Source organism: Hippoglossus hippoglossus, chromosome 12, assembly GCF_009819705.1.
Source record: "Hippoglossus hippoglossus isolate fHipHip1 chromosome 12, fHipHip1.pri, whole genome shotgun sequence".
In the NCBI taxonomy this organism is placed as follows: Eukaryota; Metazoa; Chordata; class Actinopteri; order Pleuronectiformes; family Pleuronectidae; genus Hippoglossus; species Hippoglossus hippoglossus.
The window spans coordinates 6,513,113-6,537,626 of NC_047162.1; the positions used below are offsets into that span (position 1 = coordinate 6,513,113).

General features: G+C 42.0%; 1 protein-coding gene across 1 annotated transcript in view; it reads left to right on the plus strand.

The window, feature by feature from the left end:
• Window positions 1-600: 600 nt before the first annotated feature.
• lamc3 (laminin, gamma 3) overlaps window positions 601-24,514 on the plus strand; it is a 99,218-nt gene continuing 75,304 nt past the window's right edge. Inside the window, exons 1-3 of the mRNA XM_034602709.1 lie at window positions 601-1,218; window positions 9,454-9,758; window positions 23,843-23,973. Coding sequence (XP_034458600.1) covers window positions 831-1,218; window positions 9,454-9,758; window positions 23,843-23,973 — 824 coding nt within the window. The 5' untranslated portion in view covers window positions 601-830. The remainder of the gene's footprint in view (window positions 1,219-9,453; window positions 9,759-23,842; window positions 23,974-24,514) is intronic.

Genomic DNA, 24,514 nt, shown 5'->3' on the forward strand with positions numbered 1-24,514 from the left:
TTCTAATCTATTCAATATGCCACCTTTAAATCATTGATAGGTATAATCAAACACATAAAACCACAAGCACTCTGCGAGAATTAAAGAGCCAAGCAGACCTTTTCTAAATAAATGGTCCCTTTAGGTCAAAAACCCTCCCTATAGATGACATCTCTTTCTGTTATTATCCTGCTGAACTATTCTACCTCTCATCTCCACTGGGAATCACCACAGTCAGCATCTACCTGAATGTCCCACTGTGGGGCCAACTGCCAAGTACATTTACCACCATATCCATGATATTCTGTGAATAGTGTTCTTATAAACTGCGAAGGCAGGTGCTTTGGCATTCGCTACCTGAATGCCCCAGAGGTGTAACGGCCTGACGACTGCATAGTTTAAAAGGTGTTAAACTGTGTTACACTGTGTGTTTCTCCTCGTCAAATGAGATTACTTCACCCACGTCTGCTTTACATCCAAAGCTGGTGCGGTGCTTGGGTTGACCAGCAGGTGGAGAAGTTTTGGAGTTTTTTTCATTTTTTTGGGACCCTCCAAACCAACCAACCCCCGCCCCTCCCAGTCCCGCCTCTGTCTCATGTCATGCTGCTCCTGGTGAGTTCCTGCACCAACTTCATTCCAGTGCACATAGGGAGAACACATGTTGGACACTTAACAAGAGGCAGGACGTGCAGGCAGAGTAGAGGAACAAAGCTCTCTGCAGACTGGACTTATTCTCTCTGTCGTTGGAGTATTTCTATCAAATCTGGGCCTTTATGTCTCCACATCTCTGTGTCAAAGTGCGTGAGAGTGTCTGTGTGAAGTGTGAATGGGATTTTTAAGTGTTCACAGACATGGATACATCCTCTGCTGCGAGACCTCTTCTCCCGGCCCTCCTGCTCTCCCTTCACCTACACTGCCACCTCCTTGTCTGGGCCGCAATGGACTCCTGCTACGATGAGGACGGCCTGCCCAGCCGCTGCCTGCCCAAGTTCGAGAACGTCGCCTTCAATCACACCGTGGAGGCGTCCAACGTGTGCGGCTCCCCACCTGAGGACTACTGCATGCAGACCGGCTCGACGCGCTCCTGCCACCGCTGCGACGCATCGGACCCGGAGCTGAGCCACAACTCCAGCCTCCTGACGGACTTCCACAGGAACGAGGAGCCTACGTGGTGGCAGAGCCAGTCCATGTTCTATGGGATCCAGCACCCACATTCTGTCAACCTCACCCTCCACCTGGGTAAGAGCATCCCTCGCTTGGTCTGACCCCCCCCCCCCCCAGAAACCTCAACTTGCACTTTAGATCGATGTGTATCTCGCACTAATATGTTTTTGCTCAGGGTTCCATGGTGGTTTCTTTATATAATATAACATATAATGTCCTGCTTTATTTCAAAGTGCCTGGGAGCGTTTGATGTGCACATCACTTTCTGTGTCCAGGAATAGAATATTAATGTCGACTCAAAGCAAACGGTTTCCAAGGTAGCTGCATTTGAGTGTCATCAGTTTTTCATTTTTATTTGCCGTGTGTCGGACTTCATTGTTTCATGCACTGCAGGAGTATTGATGGGGAAACCTTTAATACAAAGCAGATGTCCTTAACAACACATTATGGGTATTATTCAATCGCAGCTCTGAGCTGTCTTCATAAAAGAAAAAAGAAAAAAGAAATCTCCCTGGCCCAGACAAGGATTATGTGTGCGTGCATAGCCACAAGGGCATGTCTGAGAATGTATATAGATTTAAAGTGGATAAAGAAGAAACACTGAGTGAAGGCCCACGTTTAATTTCATTCAGCCCAAATAGAGTATTGATGATGAAACCATCCAAATCTGTCTGGAAAATACAATTTAATCTCAAGAGGCTTTTTTAAAAGGTACGATTTGGGCCCTAACGTGACTGGAATAAAGTCACCACACAGAAACCTTTTGCGAATAGGCCGCGGCCATAAATTCAACCTATACCTCATCATTTTAGCTTGAAATCAACATCTCACATCATATCACAGTACAGATTCCACACTAATCTTTTACTACAAGCTCAATTCATTGTTCTCATTTCATGAATCATAAGGTTTTACTACATCTGCCTGAGAAAGAAACAGGAGCCGCTAAATATCTCCGGTCGTAAACAGATGATAACCTGCAGGGATTAGTCATTGCAAAGAGAAAAGAGGCTCCAACTGTTTGTCACAAATTTGGAATTCAAAAACTACAATTGCTTTTCAGGGTGGTGAATTTAATTTTTGTTTTCGTAAAGCCAGGAATTGGAAAGCAGGTCGGCTCTCACTTGAAATCATGCTCATGTTCCATTCACTTCAATGAAAGTTGTCACAGAACTTTTACACACATTACATTTCAAGCTAAATTCAGTGTTTGGAGCTTTTAAAATGTAGTCAATCATCTGTAGTTATTACAGCTCATGCCAAAGTCAATTGTAACCAAAAGAGAAAAAAGTACAGCTACAGAGAAATAGCCCTTGAAAAGCTTGAACAAGTCAAATATATGCAAGTAAAACATTTGCATCAACTCTTCCATGTTAAAGCTGTTAAGATCCGTCCATTTATCTATGCAGCTTATCCTTTAAGGGTTTCAAGGGTGGCTGTAGCCAATCACAGCTGCAGAAAAAACCTAAGCAGACACGAGCAATACAGAATACCAATAATATAAGCCGATATGAGCTTTTTACAGATATATAAGTATCGGCGTTTATGTTTGCTGATATGTGCCGATAACAAAACTTTTATTTTACTGAACAAACAATGCAGAAAAGACGCATTTACTATTATATTTTATCTGAAAAATTGTTTAGGTTCAATATATATCTATCAATGTTACTAAGTTCATGGATAAACTGTAAAATATAAAACTTAAATTACATAAAGCGTCTTACGAATTGTAGCAGTTTTGAATATATCGGCCGATATAGCAAGAATCTTTTGCTATCCAATATCGCTATCAGCATCAGCCCGCAAACATCACCCCCGTGCCGCCTGGCTCTTAAGATCACACAAGGTAAATGTTTGGATGTTTGGTTTATTTGTGGTAAAATGAGAAACCTACCAGCTCAAACACTTGAACTTCACTTGACAGCCAGTATATAACCATGCATCCCTTTTTATAACACTGCATTATTTGGATGCCAGCGCAACAACCTTAAGGATTTCCTCCTTCACCCACTCTTTTCCTTTGAGGAAATGCATTCGCCTCACTTTTTTGTGCACTGCACACATATTTGCATTTGAAGACATTGCTCATTTTTTACAAATTTTTATGAGCGCAGCCTGAGCCATTAGCATCATTATCCCATTACCATGCTGCGGAAAACTGCTGAAATAAGTAACAGAGCACATTTGTCACTTTAACTAAATTAAATTGTGGCGATTAATGTTACAAAGAATTAATACAAATCTTTCTATGAAATTACCTTTCCCACTTCCATTTATTTCCTCAGCTGTGTTTTGGTGCATATGTTTCAATGTGTGTGTGTGTGTGTTTGTAACAGAGGGTTTTATATCGACGAGGCTATTCACACCAATTTGGGGCCCTGTAATAAAACAATTGCTCTCGCCCCTCCTTTATTATCGAACTGAATTTAATTAATAGTTTTTGGAAAAAGTACATTTTAATAAATTGAATTTGTTCTCGGTCTGTATACGGAGGCCTGGAAAAAGCAATCCCCTTGCTGTTTACCCTGTCTTGTGTTTGCTTATATTCACAGAGCTCCGATCTGGTTCTGCAAGCAACACATAGGAGAATGTATGAAAACCAAGTGTGTGTGTGTGTGTGTGTGTGTGTGTGTGTGTGTGTGTGTGTGTGTGTGTGTGTGTGTGTGTGTGTCTGAGGCAGATTGTTTCCAATCAAGCAAACTCACAACACATGAACCTACACAGGCAACAAGTGCTGCTCGACTTTGTCTTTTTCAAAGATTAAAGTACAGTGATCATGTTAACGTGTGAAAATCTACTTGTTAGAGCAGAGCTAATCCATCCCAGCTGATCAGTTGATAGTGGTCTATTCACCCCGATCACTAATGCATTGATAAATTGATCTTATTTTCACCCCACCTGAACATTTTGTCAACATGGAGAACTTGTTAGCAAACACTCACCTGTGATCACTGGTGTTACGAACTACGTCACTATTCGTGTCTTCTGACAGATGTAAGTTGGAGCTGCGTGTTGCTCTGTTCAGTCTCCACCAGCTCTTGAAGGGGGACAGCTCTGTTTATGCTGCTAAACGATGCTACATGCTGCTCAACGATGCTACATGCTAAAAGCAGTGTGTTATTGTAAAAAATATCGATTATTGCCAATTTTTTTGTTGTTGTTAAGGTGGCGTGCATAAATCTTCCTACTCATGAACTTTTTTAATGATTCTGACCCTATGTGAATGCATCAGGACTCCACAGTGTGGAGGGTTTACAGGTCTGTGGGGACCAGACCATCCTTCGCAGGCCTCATTGTTCTTGTCGTCAGTAAAGATTGTTCTCCATTGCTGCTTTCACACATGCACTGAACTCGGGACATCTAACTGAAATGTTCTGGAGGGGCTGTATGTGAGAACGCAAATATCAGTTGCTCTGGACATTTTGCCGGCCCCATAGTAAAAACTCTAAGGTATCCATGTGGGAAGACTGTAGGACAATGTCCGGAGAATTCACAGTGAGCGAGTGGGAGTGTCATATAGAATACAAATATCTCAGTATGAAAGAGAAGTGCCATACACGCAGGAGATGTCGACTTGGAAAGACGACGAGATTCAAGAGCTTTGGGGCCAAGATGGGTGTTGATGTGCTGTAAACAAACTTGCATGATGATGCAGCAGAATTGAATGTTTTGCCTCCTTCATGCTCTGTGGACCCCCCCCCCGAATGCTCCAGACATTGTCCTGTTGTTGTTAACGCGTCTGACTCGGATGACCTCCTGAAAGGCAAAGTCAGGAGGATATTCTGACCCAATTGTCCAGAGTTCACATCTGAATACATTTACGACTCTGATTTTGTGTTTCTGTGTTTGTGTTTCTGTGTTTGTGTTTCATGCCACAGAATGAATCTGTGGTGATCAGCTTTTTTTTCCCTTTTAACTGACACCGGGTGCTTGCTCGTGGTGGAAATGATTGCTCATATTGTTAGATCTTAGCCTTACTCTTCAAAGCACATTCAGATAATGTGCATTATGAGTCACAGTATAATTAAACTGAACTGAATGTCCTGATGGTGGTGCAACCATTTCAACAGCTTTAGTACCTAAAACCTTTGCTCAGTACTGTACCTGTGTGTGTGTGTGTGTGTGTGTGTGTGTGTGTGTGTGTGTGTGTGTGTGTGTGTGTGTGTGTGTGTGTGTGTGTGTGTGTGTGTGTGTGTGTGAAGGCAGCTCTTGCTCAAAACTAGAAATTTTCTTGACAGGTCAGATCTCCTCCCTCCCCCTCTCAGTAGGTGGAGAGTGGGCGCTCCCCATCAAAAAGCTCTGCTTCAAAGCAACGAGAGACAGGGACAAAATGACGACAGAAGCTGGAAATGTCAGAGCTTTGAACGTTGACGGACTGTTGTGTCACGTGCTCTGGAAGCAGGAAGTGCTGCTGTCAAACGCAGAATATCGATTTCCAATAGCGACCTGATGTCTGGCAGTGTTTCTGAGGCTCTGTTGTTCATAATCTTTGGCCACAGCTCTTTTTCTCCAGGAGAAAGTTGCGAGTGGCGCCGCCGCAGAGGAGTTTTTTTCTTCTTTTTCTTGCATCGTCTGGAGGGTTTGTTGTTCTTCAGAAATACCAAACACCCACAAGTCAGTCTCACTCAGACTGAATTGACCTTTGCCCTTTTCCGCACTTCCTCCCCAGACATGTTTTTCTATTCCTCTGGATTATCCTACCTGCGCTCGGCATTCTAAAAATAAGGATGATTATGTTTTCATAACCTACGATTTTATGTAACCGAAAAACCCCTAAATGTTGTATGTGTGGCGTCTTTGTGGTCCACTCGAAAGCTCTCTGATCCATCTGGGTTGTCGGTGGGGGGGGGCATTAATGTTTTCCTTTGCCTCTCCAAACACAACAAAGTCCCTGTGAAGGGGGAGACAGGCAAATCCTGGGATGATAAACACAGCACTAGGATGCGGGGACACATATTGCAGCCAGGTCAGCGTGGGTCTGTGGAAGAGGAGAAACAAGACGGGGAGTCGGGGCTTCTTCGAGGGGAGTAAACAAAACATAATGAGGAAGAAGGAGCGAAGGGAGGGGGGGGGGAAGAAATGCAGGGTGGTTTGCTGGTGAGGAATTGGGGTCAGGGTTTTCCCACAAAGACTTGGTGAGAGATAAAACACACACACACACACACACATTCAACCAGCGCACATTGATGTCTACAGCTGGTTCTCATTGAGCGCCGTCAAAGAGAAGCAACATCCTGTCTCCGATGTAAAACAATGATAAAAGTCCTGCCACAGTCGGCGTGCCGCGCTCACAGTCCGATCACTGGTGTGCGTACGAGACACACGGCTCTTTGAGGGAGAATTCATTTTTTAAAACTTTGAGACGTTGCGAGGTTAGAGAGGATAAATCCACTCATCTGTGTATTTGCTGATCACAAAACAAAAATAATTCCCAGCTCGAAGTAAACACATTGTAAATATTGAGTCTACAGTACTTGTAGCAAGTTTATTCTAAGCCTGCCTCGGCATGGGAAGAGGAGAGCAGCTGTGTCGAGCTGACACGAGTGACTCAGAAACAGGCCAGACGCTGTTCTCCGGCAACCCCCGACTCTTAAAGTGTTCTACGTCCAAACAGTCCTTCAATTACTGTGTCTGGGCACTAACCAACGGCTTTGGATTGACATGTGAGGTCACAAAGTTCTGGCTCAGCCCTGTAAAGTCACACGAGGCTGTTTTTACTGGGTTTCCTAACTTGTCTTACATTTTTCAGTCCTCCAAGACCTCAAGCTTGGTCTCCGGGTCAAAGTGAGATGTCCAAACTGAGGGGAGAATAGTTTGCAGTGCCCGTTCTCAACATGCCTGTTAGTAACGGGCCGTTTGCTTGGCCCGTGGAAATGCTGGTTGCAGCAGTTTGATTTCCGAAAACTGTAAAAGTGACCTGCAGTAAAGACCGACTGCTGCACACAGAGCTATTCACCGGCTTCTTCAAAATTCACTGAAGCTTCCCTCAGGATGCAGAATCCTAAACTGGAGAATCAGTTGTTGAATTCATGGAATATTAGTGTTTTCCATTGATTATCTAGACTGCCATATTTGTCCCGTCAGTTTCATAATGAACCAAACATTTTTCACACTTCTCATAATAACACAAGTTGGAGACTTCAGCTCTATTTGCTGCGTTACTTGTCACATGCTCTCTCGCGTTGTTGCTATAGCGAGCTACTGCGTGTTAGCACAATGGCCCATAAAGTCTGTACCATCCACACAGACAGTCAGACCTCATATTCTTAGCTGCAGTTGTGGCATGCAATGCAGTTCTGAACTCACCTTTCACTCTTTAGTTTGTGTACATTGACTGGAATTTAACAAATTCTGTGAGAAATACTGAATAGTGAACAGAGCACATGTCCAAATGGATTTCTGCAATCAGTTACTTTTGCTTTGTTAAAATCTAACAGCTAAGAAACCTGTCTGCCGTGCCCATATAATCCGTATCACTCCTGAAAGACACTGGATCACGGTTCATTTACAATTGTGCATAAAGAAACATACAAATATCCTTTGCAATTAGTCTGCAGCTCATCACAGGGGGATATTCAACAAATGTTTCATCTTCTGTCTCTTTTATGTTTCTTTTGCTTCCGTCTCAGCGGGGCTGAGCTCACCTCACGCAGGGAGTAAATGAAAGCTAAATGATCTTTGGGCTCTTATAAGGGAGGATACCATTAGAGTTTGCTGCAGAGACGAGAGACAGAGTCGACCGTTTCTGACTTGGCAGGGGGAAAGCAACAGATGTCATTACGGCTGTACCCGAGGATGTCATCCCTGCATGGAAATGCACAGTGACTGAGACTTAGTATCTAATGATGTAGAGAGAAATCCCCAAGAGTGCAGCGAAGAAGACGCCTGTTAGGAGAGTTTCTGCATGTTACCTCTGACTCTGGTCTCAATATGGCTTCAGTTCGTGTCTGCTCACTTAATCCCCTCCTCGAGTTGCACAACACTTGGCAAATTCAGAATGCGTGTGTTTGCGCTCGGGAAGTGTAACTGCGAGTGGGGGAGGAAGAATATGTCAATGTTCTTTCAAAACCAAAATAGGGACTCTCACATTTGGAAGCATTTTAAAGACAAAAAAAAACAAACACATCCCATTAATTCAAGTCCTCTGACTGTGAAATATGCAAAAATGCATTTCCCCTCTCATTTAAATTAAAATGTACCTGGACAATCCTGTCTAGAATTACAATTACATTAAAACTCAGCAAAGGAATTGTAATTTAATGACTGGGTTACTATTCACTTAGATTGTCAATTCCCTTCATTTGGTTGTTAATAAATCTATTCATTCATTCAAAAAATACATAATCCAGCCAATAATGACAATTCCTGCAAAATATAGTTGTTGCATTTAAGTTGTACAGAAATATCATTTTCATGACACAGGGTCGACCTGAGAGACACGTGCCTCCACCTTAAAAAAGTACTTTGCAGATTTTTTCTTCTGTTACAATGCAACACCAATTACAGAGCAACGCAGTCTGATCTGCTGAATCCCTTATCACAGGCCCAAATGGAAATCCGGGTATATCTCCTCATTTGGTCGAGATCCCTCCAAACGAACGGACCCATTTTGAAAGTGAAACCAATTTTCCCCTTTTCACAGATTAAAGTCAAATCACCATTTTAAGGGGGAAATGCAGATCTATGAAACAGTCTTGCTTCTCTTCTTCTAAGATTCTCCTTGTGCCTGTGAACTGCCAACACCTGAGCTGTATCATTCAGTCAAGGACATATTCAACCCTCCTGGCTGTCAGCATTTTGCATTTTTGAATAACCAATTTTCTGTTGATCACATCGGCTGCTTTCGTATCACACCTCAAATGTTGCATCAGGCCGTGTCCCAACGATTCGGCGCTTTTTCCCTTTGGGATTTTGCACTCATTGGCCTTTTATATGTTCCCGCTAATATAAGACAAAGTACTTTTTTGTTTCTTTCCCTTTGACCTATGTTTCACTTCTGTGGTTCATTATGATCTGGATAATAAGAAAATAATCCTGGGGATTCTGCGACTCCTACAGGAATGACATTATTTTACCCTGCTCCGAGGCATGGGAAATTAAGCCTGTCCCCCATTGTTTTCCTTGGTTCTATAATGCAATTATGTCTGTTTTTTTTCCCCGTTTGCTCCAGGGCCTTAAACTATCACCCTACAGAATTAGTCTCTTACATAACCAGCCTTGATCTAACTGGAGACTACAATGAATGTATTTTATACAGTTATTCTTTCGGCGACTCCATTCAAATCTTATCGTGTGTGTTCTCCACAGGCAAGTCCTTTGAGATAACCTACTTGCGATTGAAATTCTACACCAGTCGGCCGGAGAGCTTCGCCATCTACAAGCGCACGGAGGAGAACGGGCCCTGGCTGCCTTACCAATACTACAGCGGATCCTGTGCGAAGACCTACCGGAAGGACGCCAAGGGCTTCATTCGCCCAGGAGATGACGAGAGGACCGCTTTATGCACGGACGAGTTCAGCGACATCTCCCCGCTCAGTGGAGGAAACGTGGCTTTCTCCACCCTGGAGGGACGACCCAGCGCGTACAACTTTGACCAAAGCGTGGTGTTACAGGTGAGGCAGCATCTTCCTATGTATTTGAGAAAACATGATTTTCTTTCCACATATATTAATCAACACCACTCCATTGATTTTGCAGAAAGAACTAACTTACAATCTGTCGTACAAATTGAAAATATAATTGCTTAAAATAAAGACATATATAGATAGAACCTGGACAAAAATAACTTCTTTTGTTTGTGTTATAATTCAAACTCTCTCTGTGTTTTCCCCTCAACTTGTGGGTGAATGTGTCTCAGTTTGACATGTGTGAACAAGTTTTATCTAAAGGAATAGTTATTATTAATCTCTAGACTTAGGGGCTGATCTCGTCACAAACATTAATTGCACATTATTTCACTGCTGTATAACCTAAGGTAATAACTGCCTATAATGCTCCTGGTCAAAAAGCTTGCGTGTGGCTCATGGAACCCCCCCTCCTCTCCACTCCCCAGCATTTTGACACAAACAAACATAATGTTGCCGCACAGATATGCATGCCTCTGAGCCTTTTTTTCAAGGCGGCTGAATCTAATGTTATGTTTAGCTCTGATTAACATTGATGAAGTCTTGAGAGGGCTGTGCCGAATTAATGGCAGCCTCTCGAGGGCGAGTCTGGGAGGGACGGGCGCAGTAAAGCAAGACTAAAAATGTAAATAAAGCCCTTAATGCAGCCACTCCTTTTCCTTTGACAGGGCTCTGAGTGTGCATGCATGCATTTGTCCACGGATGTGCTCCTCATCTGCTGAAAAATCTTTGGCGACTCCTTATTAATTATTGAGCATCGCACTGCCCTGTGTGTGTGTGTGTGTTTGTGTGTGTATATATACAGTATCTGCCATGAGGGAAAAATATGTATTTCCAGGTTGCCTCATTGCTTGCAGCGACTTGTAATGGACCAAATGTACAGTAAATGGAACCTTGTCGTGACAAATTAAATAAGTGAGGGTATTAGAGCAGGGATCCCACAGATCCATCCACTGCAGGAAGATACATCATGTTGCTGAATGAATTAATCATAAGAAATATCCCCATTTCTGAGCAGAAGAAACGTGTGCATATCTTTGCAGAAATAGCGGATCAGGATATAAATTTATGATCGTGCAAAGGGACGTCTGGTTTCCTCTGGTTTTCAGTCTCAAGCCAAAATATATACCAATCATTTGGCCATTGCTGATGTCGCATTTTCTTAGGATCTGCCAAAGCTGTAGGAGAATGATTGTGTGTTAATTCTACTAATTTGTTTTGCCAAGTATAATGAGTGGAAAATGTAGTGGCAATCAGGGCTATGTTTGGAGTTTCCGTACCACACAAACCCTGCAGTGGTTAGGGTAATATGGTGCTCATACAAAGCACAGGGCTGTAACACAAGAGATTATATAATATATAGGTACAACATAATCAATCAAAAATGCCGTCAATCACAGATGAGCTAAAGGCAATAATAATACAAGTCTGTGACCCCACATAAATGACCCCTGCATGGAGTGACCTGATGAACAAACCTCATTCAGAATTGTATCCATCATTTCATAGTCGCGCAACTTCCTCCACCACAGGATGTGGGCAACCAGCAACAACAAAAACTCCTACATTACATCTTTTACAGTAATCTCCCATTATATCAGAGGGAGGTTTGTGTTGTGTTGATCCGTCCACAGTCATGCCCGAGTCCTGCCATGAGCTAAACGCTCCTTAAGACAATAATAATGATAACACCTTCCTCTAGCTGACCTTTCTCCTCACATGTATTGTAGAGGTATGTCTGGAAATGCAAGAGTGCCACCTCTATAAGGGAAGCTGTCCTCCTCCACATCATTAAATACGAAGCGTAAGGATGTCTTTTGGAGGATGTGTGGAGGATTTGCAGTGCAAGCCTGCATAACCGTAACCAGCTCCCAGCCCTATAGGAAAAAAAGACATCTTTCTTCACTATAAGAATGAGGGAATTTTTTGGAGAATGTTCATCGCTCAGCCTCCCAGTGTATTTCCTGTTTATTGAATAAGACTGTTATAAATCAATTTAAAGACAATTTGTGTATAGAAAACGCATAATACCGATATTTCTCCTCCCCAGCTCTCTCCTGAAACTGGTCTGTGAAACACGTCGTGTCTCAAATCTCTGAAAAAGAGAAACTGCTGAAGCCTGACTCTAGCAGAGAATTGGCTTTTTTGTTCACCAACGCTGCTGCTTTCCAGTAATGTTTCATCCGTTCCCCCAAAAATATATTTAATTTGTAAATAAAAGCAGCTATATTTAGGTAAGATTAAAAAACGTGAAGTTATATTATAATAAATGGAGGTTAAATCTTCAAACATTTACTTTATATTTGTAGGCATAAAGCGTATATCAGCTGATTCTAACCGCTTGTAAAAGATGAGGATATATTGTGACACCCTCATCATGTTATTCACACTATTAAAGCTCCTTTTAATTATTGTTTTAAAGGGTAAACAGTGTGATGCAGCTGACAAGTCCTTGAGGCTACATATGGTATCTCTGTCTGCACAAATGCCTTAACCCCTCCCACCCTTACACACACACACACACATGCCTGGTGTGCCGGATGTTGTCTCGTCATAACCCCCCCCCACACACACACACACACACACACACACCTCTCACTCACCAGGCACGGCGCTGAGAGTGGGTGACATATCTTCAACCTCCGACAGAGTAGAACGAGGCAGCCATCCTCAAGAGCGATCCCATTTTTAAACAGGGGAAGGATGGAGGGAAGACAGAAGTGGTGAAGCCACATCAGCTCTCAAGCATATGCTAAGCCGCGCTGAGCAGCAGGATAAAGACATTTCCTCCTCGTCTCTGCTATACGCGCGGTCCCCGTGCATCTGCAGCATGTGAAAATAGAAATAAAGTGCACTATTGGATTAGCTTCAGCGCCGCTATGGGCTGGGCACATTGTGTGGCAGGCTGCTGTCAGTAAGACGACATGCAGCCGCATGAAAGAGGAATCTGCGCGCTGGACTGGATTTGCCTCCTGAGCTTCAAGTCCAGAGATTCTGCTCTATCTGTCTTGCAAGGACAACAAAGAGAGTGAATTAAAATAAGTGTGAATTAAAGGGAAAAAAATATATATTTCTGTGGCTTAGCAATAGCCACTCACACACACACACACTCTCTGAAAGTTTCCACTTGGATCTTCTCTCATCCACCCCATTATTCCCTGATTCATCCCTTTTCTTCCTGCTCAGTGTGTATTACTTTGCTTCACCTCCTGCTCTGCTAGTTCTACATTTTACTTTTTGCTTGAGAGCAGTTTTAAAGTGCTTACAGGAAAAAGTTCTAACTGCGGAGCTTTTCTCCCGTTTAGAGATTATTAAACTGTTCTTTTCTGATTAATCCCTTCACACTCGCCCTCTGCCACTGTGCCACTCCGTCCCCTCTATCTCTCTGTTATATAAATGTGGAATCTGGCAGGCTGGGACAATGGCAAGCAGAAGTCTCGGGTTTGTCACGACGTACTGGATCGACCCCTGGTTCTGCTGGAGTTTTGCGAAGTGAGCAGTGTTTTGTAGTCGGAAACACATGCTCCCTGGGTTTACAGAGCAGTTTTTTTCTCACTACAGAAAGATTATGTGGGATTAAGGAATTAAGGAAATTTTGTTAGGGGAGGCATGGCGAGAAGCAGGTTGAGTCAATAGCGTGATAAGAAGAAGAGCAGACTTCAGGGTGGACACTTGCCTTAATCTCTAATGACATGGATCCTCTTGCAAATCATGGAAGGAAAAAAACCCGAAAAAAGATATTGTTTGAGCAAAATTAACCTTAACTTGAGGTTTAACCAAAGTTATCTCACTGCTTATATTCACTTGTCTTGTTGATTTGAGCCACAAGAGAAGGCTATTTTTAGTTGTATGCGTCTTGATCTGTTAATTAAACGGTGTTATCTAAAAATCCATTCCGTGTTAAGTGAATTCGTACAAAAAAAGCACCTCGTTGATGTGTGAACATGCCATGAAACGATCATGACACTGATTTAGTGTCTATTTTTAACCACGCAGTCGTTCTGCAGATGGCAAATGTCGTCACACTGTTGCCACCACTTTGGAATATGTCATCAACAATTGGAGAGACATCCAGACATTCATGGTTCACACAGGATGCAGCCAAAGACTTTTAGTAATCTGCACTTGACATTTTTAATTTAAAATATGTAAACACCTGATCAATAAATAAGCCCTGTTTAAAATGAAAAATGGGCCTTGGAGGGATACACTCTGAGCCATTAAATAAACCCGGATTTGTATTTGGATCAATACCAAGTAGTACACACTCATCAGTCCATTAAATATGCCCGGTTTTTTGTGAAAGAAAGTGATCAATAGCTTTACATAGCTGCACCAAAATTTATTGGTTCTTCCTTGACCCATGTCCCATCCACCAAGTACTAAGGAAATAGATTTAGTAGTTTCTTTCTGAGTGAAAGGGCAATTAAAACATATCCTCCTTGGTGGAAGTAAAAGAAAAAAGTTTTAAATAAATGCCTTCAAACATTTTTGTGCAAAGCGGCCTCATGAGTGGTGGCATCCTCCCATGCTGAATGTCCAGATATCGTCCAGCTCAATCGGCAGATCTTTCGATTTTAAACATCCCTAAATACCCAGGAATATTGTAACGTCTCACAAAGTCTGTCTATGGACGTGTGACTGGCCTTAGTTACATTAAAAGCAGGCTACTAATGGCGCTCCTGGCTGTATTTCAGTATGCTTTGGATGTCATCGACCCAGTGATTATGAAGCTGCGGGGATCAATATAAGCCAAGAATACATAGATTGGGCTGCAAATCTCTCAACAGACCTGCCAAACACCCTCTCTCCCTCACTCCACCGCTCCCTCTCAGCCTTCCTCTTAAACAACGAGATGAGAAGGCCCATAATTGACTGTGATCTGTTCTCCCATTAGAATAAAAAGGTGGATCAATTTCACCATTTCTTTCGATTCATTAAATCTCTCATCCCCCTTCTGTTTGTAAGGGCGATGGGGCAGCTGGGTATCGCGCACAAAGACAAACACACATGAGCCATTCTCCTGATGCAAAAGCAGTGCGAGTAGAATGCAAAAGAACATTATTCTTTTCTCTTTTTTTTCTCCCACATAGTGAATCATAAAAATAATGTTGAGGCATACTCCCGCTTGAGCTGCAAATACTACAACAACAAGAGGAAAACAGGAAACTCAATACAAAGGGGCGGGGATGGGAGTAGTCAAAAATATCATTCCCACAACAGCACTACTTATTGAATATAAGATGAAAGGTGTAAAACAGATGGAGGAGAGGGGGAAAGGGAGGGAAGAACATGATGAGCTATTTGTTTTAGACAGTAAATGCACCGTACACAAATCCAAAAAGGCACTTTCCCTTTGTACTGTAAATGATGAATAGTTTTACTTTGTTTTACCAGGATAATCCCATAGAAACGCTAATTTTCAAGGAATCCTCCCGGGTAAATACTATATATGCCAAATAATAAGACATGTTAATCTTATTAATGATTAACATTGATGATTTACATGTTCTGTTGTCCAGATCTTAATTTCTATGGGAAATCCTGGTGACTAGGGTTGGGTATCATTTGGGGTTTTGTTCAGATACCAGTACTAAATCGATACTTAATAAATGGTGCTTTCCAGACCTTTTTTTGCCAATGTGTGACCATTAGTGCTGGTGGTAGAAGCCCCCCCCCCTGCACGGTTCCGTCTATCCAGGTGTGGGAGGCAGTTTGATGCAGTGATCTGTAAAGGACACTGTCTGTGAACTTTGTCAGGGTTTGTACACTGTGGCTTATCTTCAGACGAGAATCTCTGTTGATCACTCACTGAACCTGGTCTAACTCTTAGGAAGGTGGAGGGGATTGTATACAGGCAGGATGAGGATGTGGAGGGGGACTTTCCTGTGAACCTTTACTGTATTGCATCCAAACCTGCAACTACATGTTTAATGACCATGGTCTTATCTAGCTTCCACTGTTGGCAAGGATCAGACCTGAGCATGTAAACAAGAAGCCCACAGATGTTAATCCCATGACGAATTGTTGAGGCTTCTCTGGTGCTTCAAAGTTCCTAAAAAGTTAAAAGAGCATATATAAAGTCTGGTTTTTGAGGTTTAGACATTTCATTAACTACAAACCTGCAGTGTCCACATCCTGTGCTTGCACTTGCTGACATCTGTCTGTCATTTTTGCTGAGTAGTAGAGAACGGTATCAGCAGCATACATATGGAGTCTGTACTTTGTCAGCTGTGTTGGAGGGTCACTTAATGCAAAGTATATGCAGATCTGGAAGGGTTCAAGCACAAGTCCCTGTGGCATGTTGTGGCTGCAGTGGCTCAAGGTAAAACTGAACAAACTGACTTCTTTCTTGTACAAGGAATTCAAAACCTTTCAATGTAAGACACAGGCAAAGCTGAGCTATTGTAGCTTCCTGATTTTGTGCTCTATCCGACGTCAGGTAATGATGCAGAAGTGAATTCCTTTCTCTTTGAGGCTGATTTAATGTCTTAAATAATTTAAGCACCAAAAGCCTTTGTGTGAAATGTGTTTTTTGAATAACATAACTCCAAGAAAAGACATCATGATACTTTAATCATGTCTCAGTCTCAAAAGAGCTTTGTGAATCCCATTCTGTTCGTCCACATATCAAATGCACATCTGCTGTCATCTCGAGATGGGTCTGGCAATTTTGCTAAATAGCACTTTGGCAGCACTCACACTCCCTGAAGAAGTCAGTCATCTTCACATACCTCTTCATTAAGCCAAACCTCGTCTGTATGAATATGATTATATCGCAATATGCATTTGATATTGTCTGACTGGGAGGTTTTTGTATGGCTTATATGGGATGAGGGTAATAAATGGAGCACACGTGTCACATTTTATCACCTTTATGACTTTTCTACTTTCAGTGCGCCACACGCCTCACGATGGCCACATGACACGTGCTCATACATTGCCATTGTTACGAGCTGACCTTTTCTCATGTGGAACTGAGGTAAAGGAGCTGGAGAACTCTAATACCCCGCAGTAAGAGGACTTGGATTGAACTCTTTTCATTCCTCAGAAAGCAAACCTACGAGAGCTCTCGCACAATGGCGGAGAAGCCGAAACATTTTCAGTGAAGTAACAGTGATCAGGGATGCTCCTCTATGAAAACACATCAATAAAACAGGCTTTAATCTCTGAATTTGAGAAAAAAAACATTGCTGAGCCGGAATGTGTTTTTCATAAAGTTGATGTAATCAGAGTAAACACCCCAAGCTCTTTCTCCTGGTTGTTTTTTTCCTTTCAATTGTCTGTAATAATATTACATTTCTATGAGCACTGATCCAGCTAATGCAGTAAAACCAAGCCTGGAGGTACATACGAGGCTGTAGCCGAACATATTTAGACTATCTGACTGTCGGTGTGGGTTTTATTTTGACCTGTTTAGAGGACCATAGACAAGGAAGGCATTTTAAATTCAACATCAGCACCAATGAATAGTTTTGATGTCTAGTTGCACATACAGTACATTATGTAAAAAAAATGCCCCTCCTCTAAGAAACACATGTTTTCAAATTGCTTTAGTGACAGATAATAATGCGGACGGATCACAGAAGGAATATTTTATCCTCTGAATTCACATTTCAGTTGGCTTTTCCTTGCTGGGAGGCAAAGATTGGGCATTTGTGTCAGGGGTTAAAAGCCTACTCTTTACATACAGATTGTCAACAGAGCATAAAATGATCCCTGTTCCCTCTCTGTGGCATGTCAGTGTGCCATTTCCTCTGCATATGGCTCATACCGAGCTATGCATATTTCATGAGGCTTAAAACAGGAATTGCATCCTGCCTGTTTTATTAGCATTTTAATCCCTTTGCAGATTTGCCGCTTGTGCCTCAGTCGGAGGAGTGCGTCGTTTCAATATAGAGACTTCACGCGCATGATCCGCTGCTTTTAAAATATATCTCCTTGTCATTTTGAGAGGTCAAAGCAAAATTGCGCTGAAAAAAGACAAAAAAAAGACAACGGGTGACACTTAAATCTGCAGGTGAGTCTGTCTGTCATGTGTGCTGTAAATCATCTGCACAAAGGGGTCTGTGTTACACTAGTAATCTTATGTGTCGTGTTTTCATTGGTAAATGATTTGATTTGGAATAAACAATCTCGTAAGGTGGCATTTAGATGTTCTCACCGAAGTAATGGCTTACTTCAAAGGGAGGTCTGTTGTCAAGTTTGTAAAGCTTTCTCTCTTTTTTTTTTTCAATAATCAGGAAGGAGATGAAAGCTGCTGTATGAATTCAAATTTAATTTGCTCAGCCATCCATTAAAACAGTTTGTCTGTCTCCCCTGCCACCAGTCCATCCTCTCCCTCCCTCCCTCTCTCTTTCACACACACTCTCTCTCTCTCTCTCTCTCTCTCTCTCTAGAAATCTGTGTGGCAAATTGGAGCTCCAGCATTGAATGACAATGAGTAAAAGGGGGGAAAATATATATTGAGGGCACAGTGAACTTAAGCAATTATATTAAAAAGTTATTAACTTTGGAATGAGGCACATGGCTCTCTTTCCTGTCACCGCCCGCAGCCAGGGGCTTCAGAGTTCAGGAAAACACAGTGAGACGGAGAGGGGAGAGGGGAAGGAGCCAGGCAGGGGGAGCGAGAGACAAGATAGATTTTAAAGGTGAGGGTGAAGGTTTACAACGGCCCGGAGCAGAGGTGACCTCTAAAACACCGTTTGAGTCCTCCAAAACGTTGCTGCGCGCGAGGTGACGTATACGTGTGAAGCTGCCAATTTGCTCGTGAGACCGTTCTTGTCTTCGGCGAAGGACTGGCTCACTGCCACCCTCAACGCCTCAGCCTATACCTAAGTCAGCATCATTGTAGGATTGTGAGCCCAAATTCCAAGGGAGCGAGAATCAAAGTTAATTAAGCTTTTGCTGCGGTTTGCACAAATAATAAGTAATGGGCTGACTACTAATTAACCCTAAGAAACTGCTTCCTTTCAGTGGAGTAAGTGATATTTGGAACTATGTCTGCTTTTCCTTACACAATTAGCACTGCTCTCCCAAGCATAACTAATAACTCTTCCATACGATAATGGTCTCATACTCTTATGATAAATGGAAGAGAGTATTTCCTTTAATGGCGTGGACGAATCCTGAAATGCTAACAATGCATTTAAATCATTTCATCATCTATGAGTGTGTTAAGGCATGAAAGCTGAGCCGTTGGAAACAATAGCGATGCACCACCAGCGTCCAGAATGTCCCCTCATTAGTACAGAGGCGTGAAACGCATGCATTTACACTGTGATCATCACTATATGCTAATCATTTATTTAATAATTTAACAAAAGGGCAGGTCATGTCCACTATGCCCTTTACTTGTTATAAATTGGTGCAATAAGTTGAGGCTTGATCACATTTCCGAAATGGAATAAAGGAAGTTTGTCTAGCTAAGCAAAAGACCTAAGAGCACATAAAAGCAACAATTAATAAAAAAGAGGAGCGGTACACAGATTCACTAATTGTTACACAAATGAAAATGTTTTCATTAGTGGATCTAATCCAACACTTTAATAAATATGACCTTAAAAGAGTAGAGACACAGTTCTCTTGTTGTAAATTGTTTGTCCCAGAGTCTGTCTGTCATCAAAACCAGAAAGGCACCTTTGTGAATACCAACGATTTGCATAAAGCCATTCCACTTGGACAGTCCAAAAATTGACAGTGTTGACTTTTGGCATATTCGACTTTCTTCTTTATTTGTTTTTTCAAAGGCTATGTCTGCTTGTATTTCTTAACCACTAGCTAGCAGCGAGGCTCTTGAGACATCAATGTCATTCTGTCAATCCATTATTTTGGCCCCGACTAAAATCTCCCTACAACTTTTGGGTCAATTACTGTGAAATTTATTCAGACAAGAGTCTTATTGATCTTTGTGATCACTTGACTTTTGGTTTCGGCTCAAGGTGAAACGTCTCAACATGTACTCAATTGGTTGCCAAGAATCTTGTTGCAGACTTTTGTCTCCCACTTACACCAAGGACCAAGGCGATTCTGAGTTTTCATCGAGTGCTGTCATCATCTGGTCATGGTTTAGGACCAACTCAGATGGCAACAATAGGTTTTATACGCTGCTATACATTGAATCCAAATTATTTCAGTTTAATTCGATTTTATTTGTAAAGCACCAAACCACAACATACATTCATCTTAAGGAACTTTACATAGTTAGGTTGAAACCAATAGTTCTCATAATCAGCAAGTGTTTAGTGACAGTAGAGAAAAAAAAACAGGAACTTCCTCTTTAACAGGAATTAACCTGAAACAGAACGAGACTCAGGGTGGGCGGCCATCTGCCTCTGGTTGGGTTAGAAGGACAGAAATGGGGGAGAGAGGGAGAAAATGGGGGGGTCAGGATGTTTGAATTTAGCCCAAAGCGCTGCTGTGCAAGTACAACCTCAAAGAGGTTGGCTGTTTAACTAAACAGAAAGGATTCCAGCATCAATTATGTCTTGTTAACATTCAATGTGTTGTCGGTCGACCCTCTATTCACACAGGAGCCGTACCTCATCATACTTTCACCACAGCGTTTTAGTCTTTAGTTAGCTCCTCTTTGCGCTTTAGGGGCAAACTTTAGTCATGAATAATATCTATTACTTGACATAGACAAAATTGAACATGCTTTAACTGGGTACTACACAATTTATACTGTATAAAACCAGTCCACATCACTGTCCTCTTCCCCATTGTCTTCCACAATATGGATGTGGCAGAGGTTAAAAATGTAGCAAGCTAGCATTTGCGTAAGGTGATGTAGGAAATACAAAGGCCTAAGATAATGATGAGGCTTTTGGGAATATTATTATTTTCCTTATATGTACTACTGAATTACAAAGACGAAGTCTCAAGCAAACACGTCACATCTCAAAGTTTTTAGACAATTCAGAGGTGCGAGGTTGTGAATACTACACTCAGAGGGCGTTCATATGGACTCTATTTGTGGACACAATAAACAAAACCCCTTTGAAGGCAGCGATTATTCTCATCTCACTGAATTTCAGGAGAGATATATTAGATGTAGAAATGTCGAAGTATGGATAGTGAGCATTTTGCTGTTGAGTAATTTCTTGTGCTTTCTCTTTCTTTGTTCTGACCACTTTCCTCACCGGGAAGCTAAAGCATAATTTGTTTTTCAATTTTGTCAAACTTGCTGCCCCTCATTTTTACTTTGCTTCACATCTCAAACTGCACAGCCCCTCTCATAAACCATGGGAGAAACTCTTGTCATGTCCAGGTAGCGTAACACAAAATGAAGAATGAGCATCTGTTTTCCCTGGCAACAGCAGTGCATCAGGGTCCTTCACTGTTGTCCAAACCCCATTAGCCAGTGGAGCCATGTCAAGCAGGGGCAAAGTCGATAAGCAAGAGCCGGAACAACAGCGCGCCAGCCAACTGCACTCAATTCTGCAACACTGTAGTTACGGTTACCACAAAATAGCAGCTCTATAGCTTTGAATGGGCTGCCAAGGCACACGACTGTCTGGAAATCCTGAAGTGCACTTCAGCCAGAGGGAGAGCGTAAGGCTGGCAAAGGGAGAGAGAAGAAAATAAAGATGAGGTAAAGTGAAGGGGCAATTTCAAGAAAAAAAAAGGTGGGATGGCTTACAGCAGCAAAACTGGCAAAGTTTTTGTTGAAAGATAGACACAAGTTTACCTTGTAAAAGAAAAACATCTTATCTCCAAACAAAGACCTAGGACATGTTCAATTTAGAAATGTTTTGCACCATTTTGCCACAGTTTCCAGGTTTAATAACACTGCTTGCTTGCAACGGTGACCAACAGGCTTCAAGGTACGTTTTCTTTCATTCAGTGGCTATGATCCATTCAGCAGCGACATGTACATGTATATAAGTGCTGCCATATTTAAAAGACCGTGCACACAATGGATTCTAATGTTCTGTACAAGTGTGGCAGCCACTGCTTGGAAGGTATTTAATATAATAAGCTAATAGTTATTTAATCTTAACTTATTTTATATATTTCCACATTCTCATCTTATTTGAAGCATTTCAACATTGTAATGCAGGCCTTGTCTATATAATTACCATGTGCTATGTGTTGCAACACTTATTTAAATGCATGTCTTCTACCAACCTTGTGTATCACGACAGCGTCCTCAACTGCTTGTTGAGGACTGTTTACAATTAAATAGACATTTTGCCACATTTTCATCAGGTCTGAACGCAGCCCTACTTATTTATATTTTCCATTTTTAAAAATTCTTCCTATAACCTCTTACGAAAAGTATAACCTGCAGGTGGCACCGAATTCCAGTAGCCTTTCTGCCACCGTCCATGTGAGGGTTAACCTAATCAGGAAGACATGCGTAACAGATTGACACCAGATGTTCCAATAAGGGGCTGTGACCTCTTGATGCCACAGCAGTATATCTCTTGCAGGCACACAGACCACACAGGTGGTCTGAATCCCAAGAACCTCTCGTTGGAAAAGGGAAGGAAAGAAGGCCCCAAGAAGCACCTCTTTTCAAGATAACTCCGCTCTAAACTTTACTGCACTGCTGCTAAAGCTATTTTAAGCAGTGAGAGATCATGGTGGGTACCTATGAAGAGAGCCTCAGAGGGCTCAGCGGTGTCATCTTTTTCTTGCGACCGACCAATTAAGCCATATGCCTTACTTGCTGAATAAAGGGTAAAACCGAATTATTTTACACGGTTGTCGTTGTGACACAAATGAATGAAAATGTCATTACATTTGATCCGTGGTCCCCAGGGACCATACAGATTATGATAGGGCATTTGAGTATATCAGTTATTTCCGTGCTTTTTGGTCTATTAACAATAAATACTGTGAATTCAACTGGTTTTCGATGCACTTCATATTTTCTAGACAGCCACCGTTTTCTGTTCCATTCTCTGCTGTATAGAAATCAATGTACAGAGATGGATAATCTATGAAAGTTTCTTGGTGTTTTTTAATTGCATAAGTCCATGGATGCATGGATTCCGTGGTCTAGAGCTAAGCCTTGATATAGTGTGCAATAAGTGTAACACTTTCCAAAAGATGACAATGTTTATATATGGATTGGCTAATATAGGCAAAAGCCAGTCCTACCTGACAGGTGTTATATGATAGGCTTAAGCACTACCACAGACAAAGTGTGGCTCCTGAGAAAAAACATGAATGAATGAACTCATCACACATGTTTTTAGTCTGAGGCCCATCCGCTTAGATCGCCTTCTCTCCCCATTGCCACACTTCAAAGGCACCTCTGGGAGACGCTTCAAAACGTACAGCATTACACGCTTTTTCAGACCTGCCACAGAGTCCCAAGCCAGCCAAGAATCTGACAGAAAGTTTCTCTCCAGCTATTTGTTTTAAAGTTGCTTCACAGGTAAGAGATTCCTCATGTCATTTTCTCCCTTTACCTGGCCTCACTTTTATCTTCCACCCACTACTGCACTTCCCGTTTGCTTTTCCTCCGTTTGCGTTATCCCTCTTTACTTTCTTCTCCCACTCTTCATCCAGTCTTTACCTTTTGCAGTGGGTTCAAACAGGAGCTTGAATCATCTCGGGCAAGGGAGCTTTGCCAAGTGCTATCCATTATACTGAAGTAATGTGTTGTCTTTTTTCTCATGTTTGTTTTTCATATTTTGGCTTTTGTCTCCATTTATCCCTTCTTCTTTCTCCCGTTTTCCTGACATCAACTCCATTTACCACACCACACTCATTATCCCACCATTACATCTGCTCGCTCTCCTGCCATTACACCATAACCCCTGTCTCCTTTCCTTGATCCACCAACTCTCCATTCCAAATTATTATTTTCTTCCCTCAGCCAACGTCTCTCACACAAATCCTTTGGATCTCTGGTCTCTTTTCTCTAACGCCCAGCTTCTGTTCTTCTCGTTCCTTCTTACCGTCTGCGTCCTTGTGTCTCCAAGAGTGGCACTAGCCGATACACTGCCCCCCTCTGGTTCGCTTTCATTCCATTTTTTTTTTTTTAAGTGGACAACATCAAAAGGTGTTTCTAACATCCCTCTCACCCTCTTGGTCCTTTCTCTTTTATTTTTTCCCAGGAATGGGTGACCGCCACTGACCTGCTCATCTCTTTGGACAGGATTAACACCTTTGGAGACGAGTTCTTCAAGGACGCTAAAGTGTTACGCTCATACTTCTATGCCATCTCCGATTTCTCTGTGGGGGGCAGGTAAGAGACACTTAACAATGTGCCCTCTATGCAAAGTCATTACGCTTTATCAGCGACCTTACTGAAACTTTCAAAATGGGTCATTTAAGAGCTTAATCTTGAGACATGTCCAATGAAAGTAAGGTTTGACCAAAGACCTCAAAAGCTTTGTTGTGTCCATGTGTACTTTTTATGTTATGGTGGGTTTTTTTCTTCTGGCTTTTATGGTTTCCGATCTCAACCAGAATGCATAACCATGTTTTATCTATGTTGGGCAGATATGCTTACGAGGAAACACAACTGCTGTCCAGCATTTCCTATTTTAAATTTAGCTAAACTAAACCCCAAATCCTAGGGACATTTATAACAGTGCATGGGAGGCAGGGTGACTTTTTCATCCAGTTTTTAATACCTGTCTTTTCCCGATACATTCAGGACCTTTTTTTTTTGTCATTGTTACATTTGCTAAATATCATTCTCAGGAAAAATTGCAATTCCTTCAAAACATATTTGATAGTGTAAATTAGCTGTTAACAAATTTCTTAGAAGGAAAGCTGTTTTC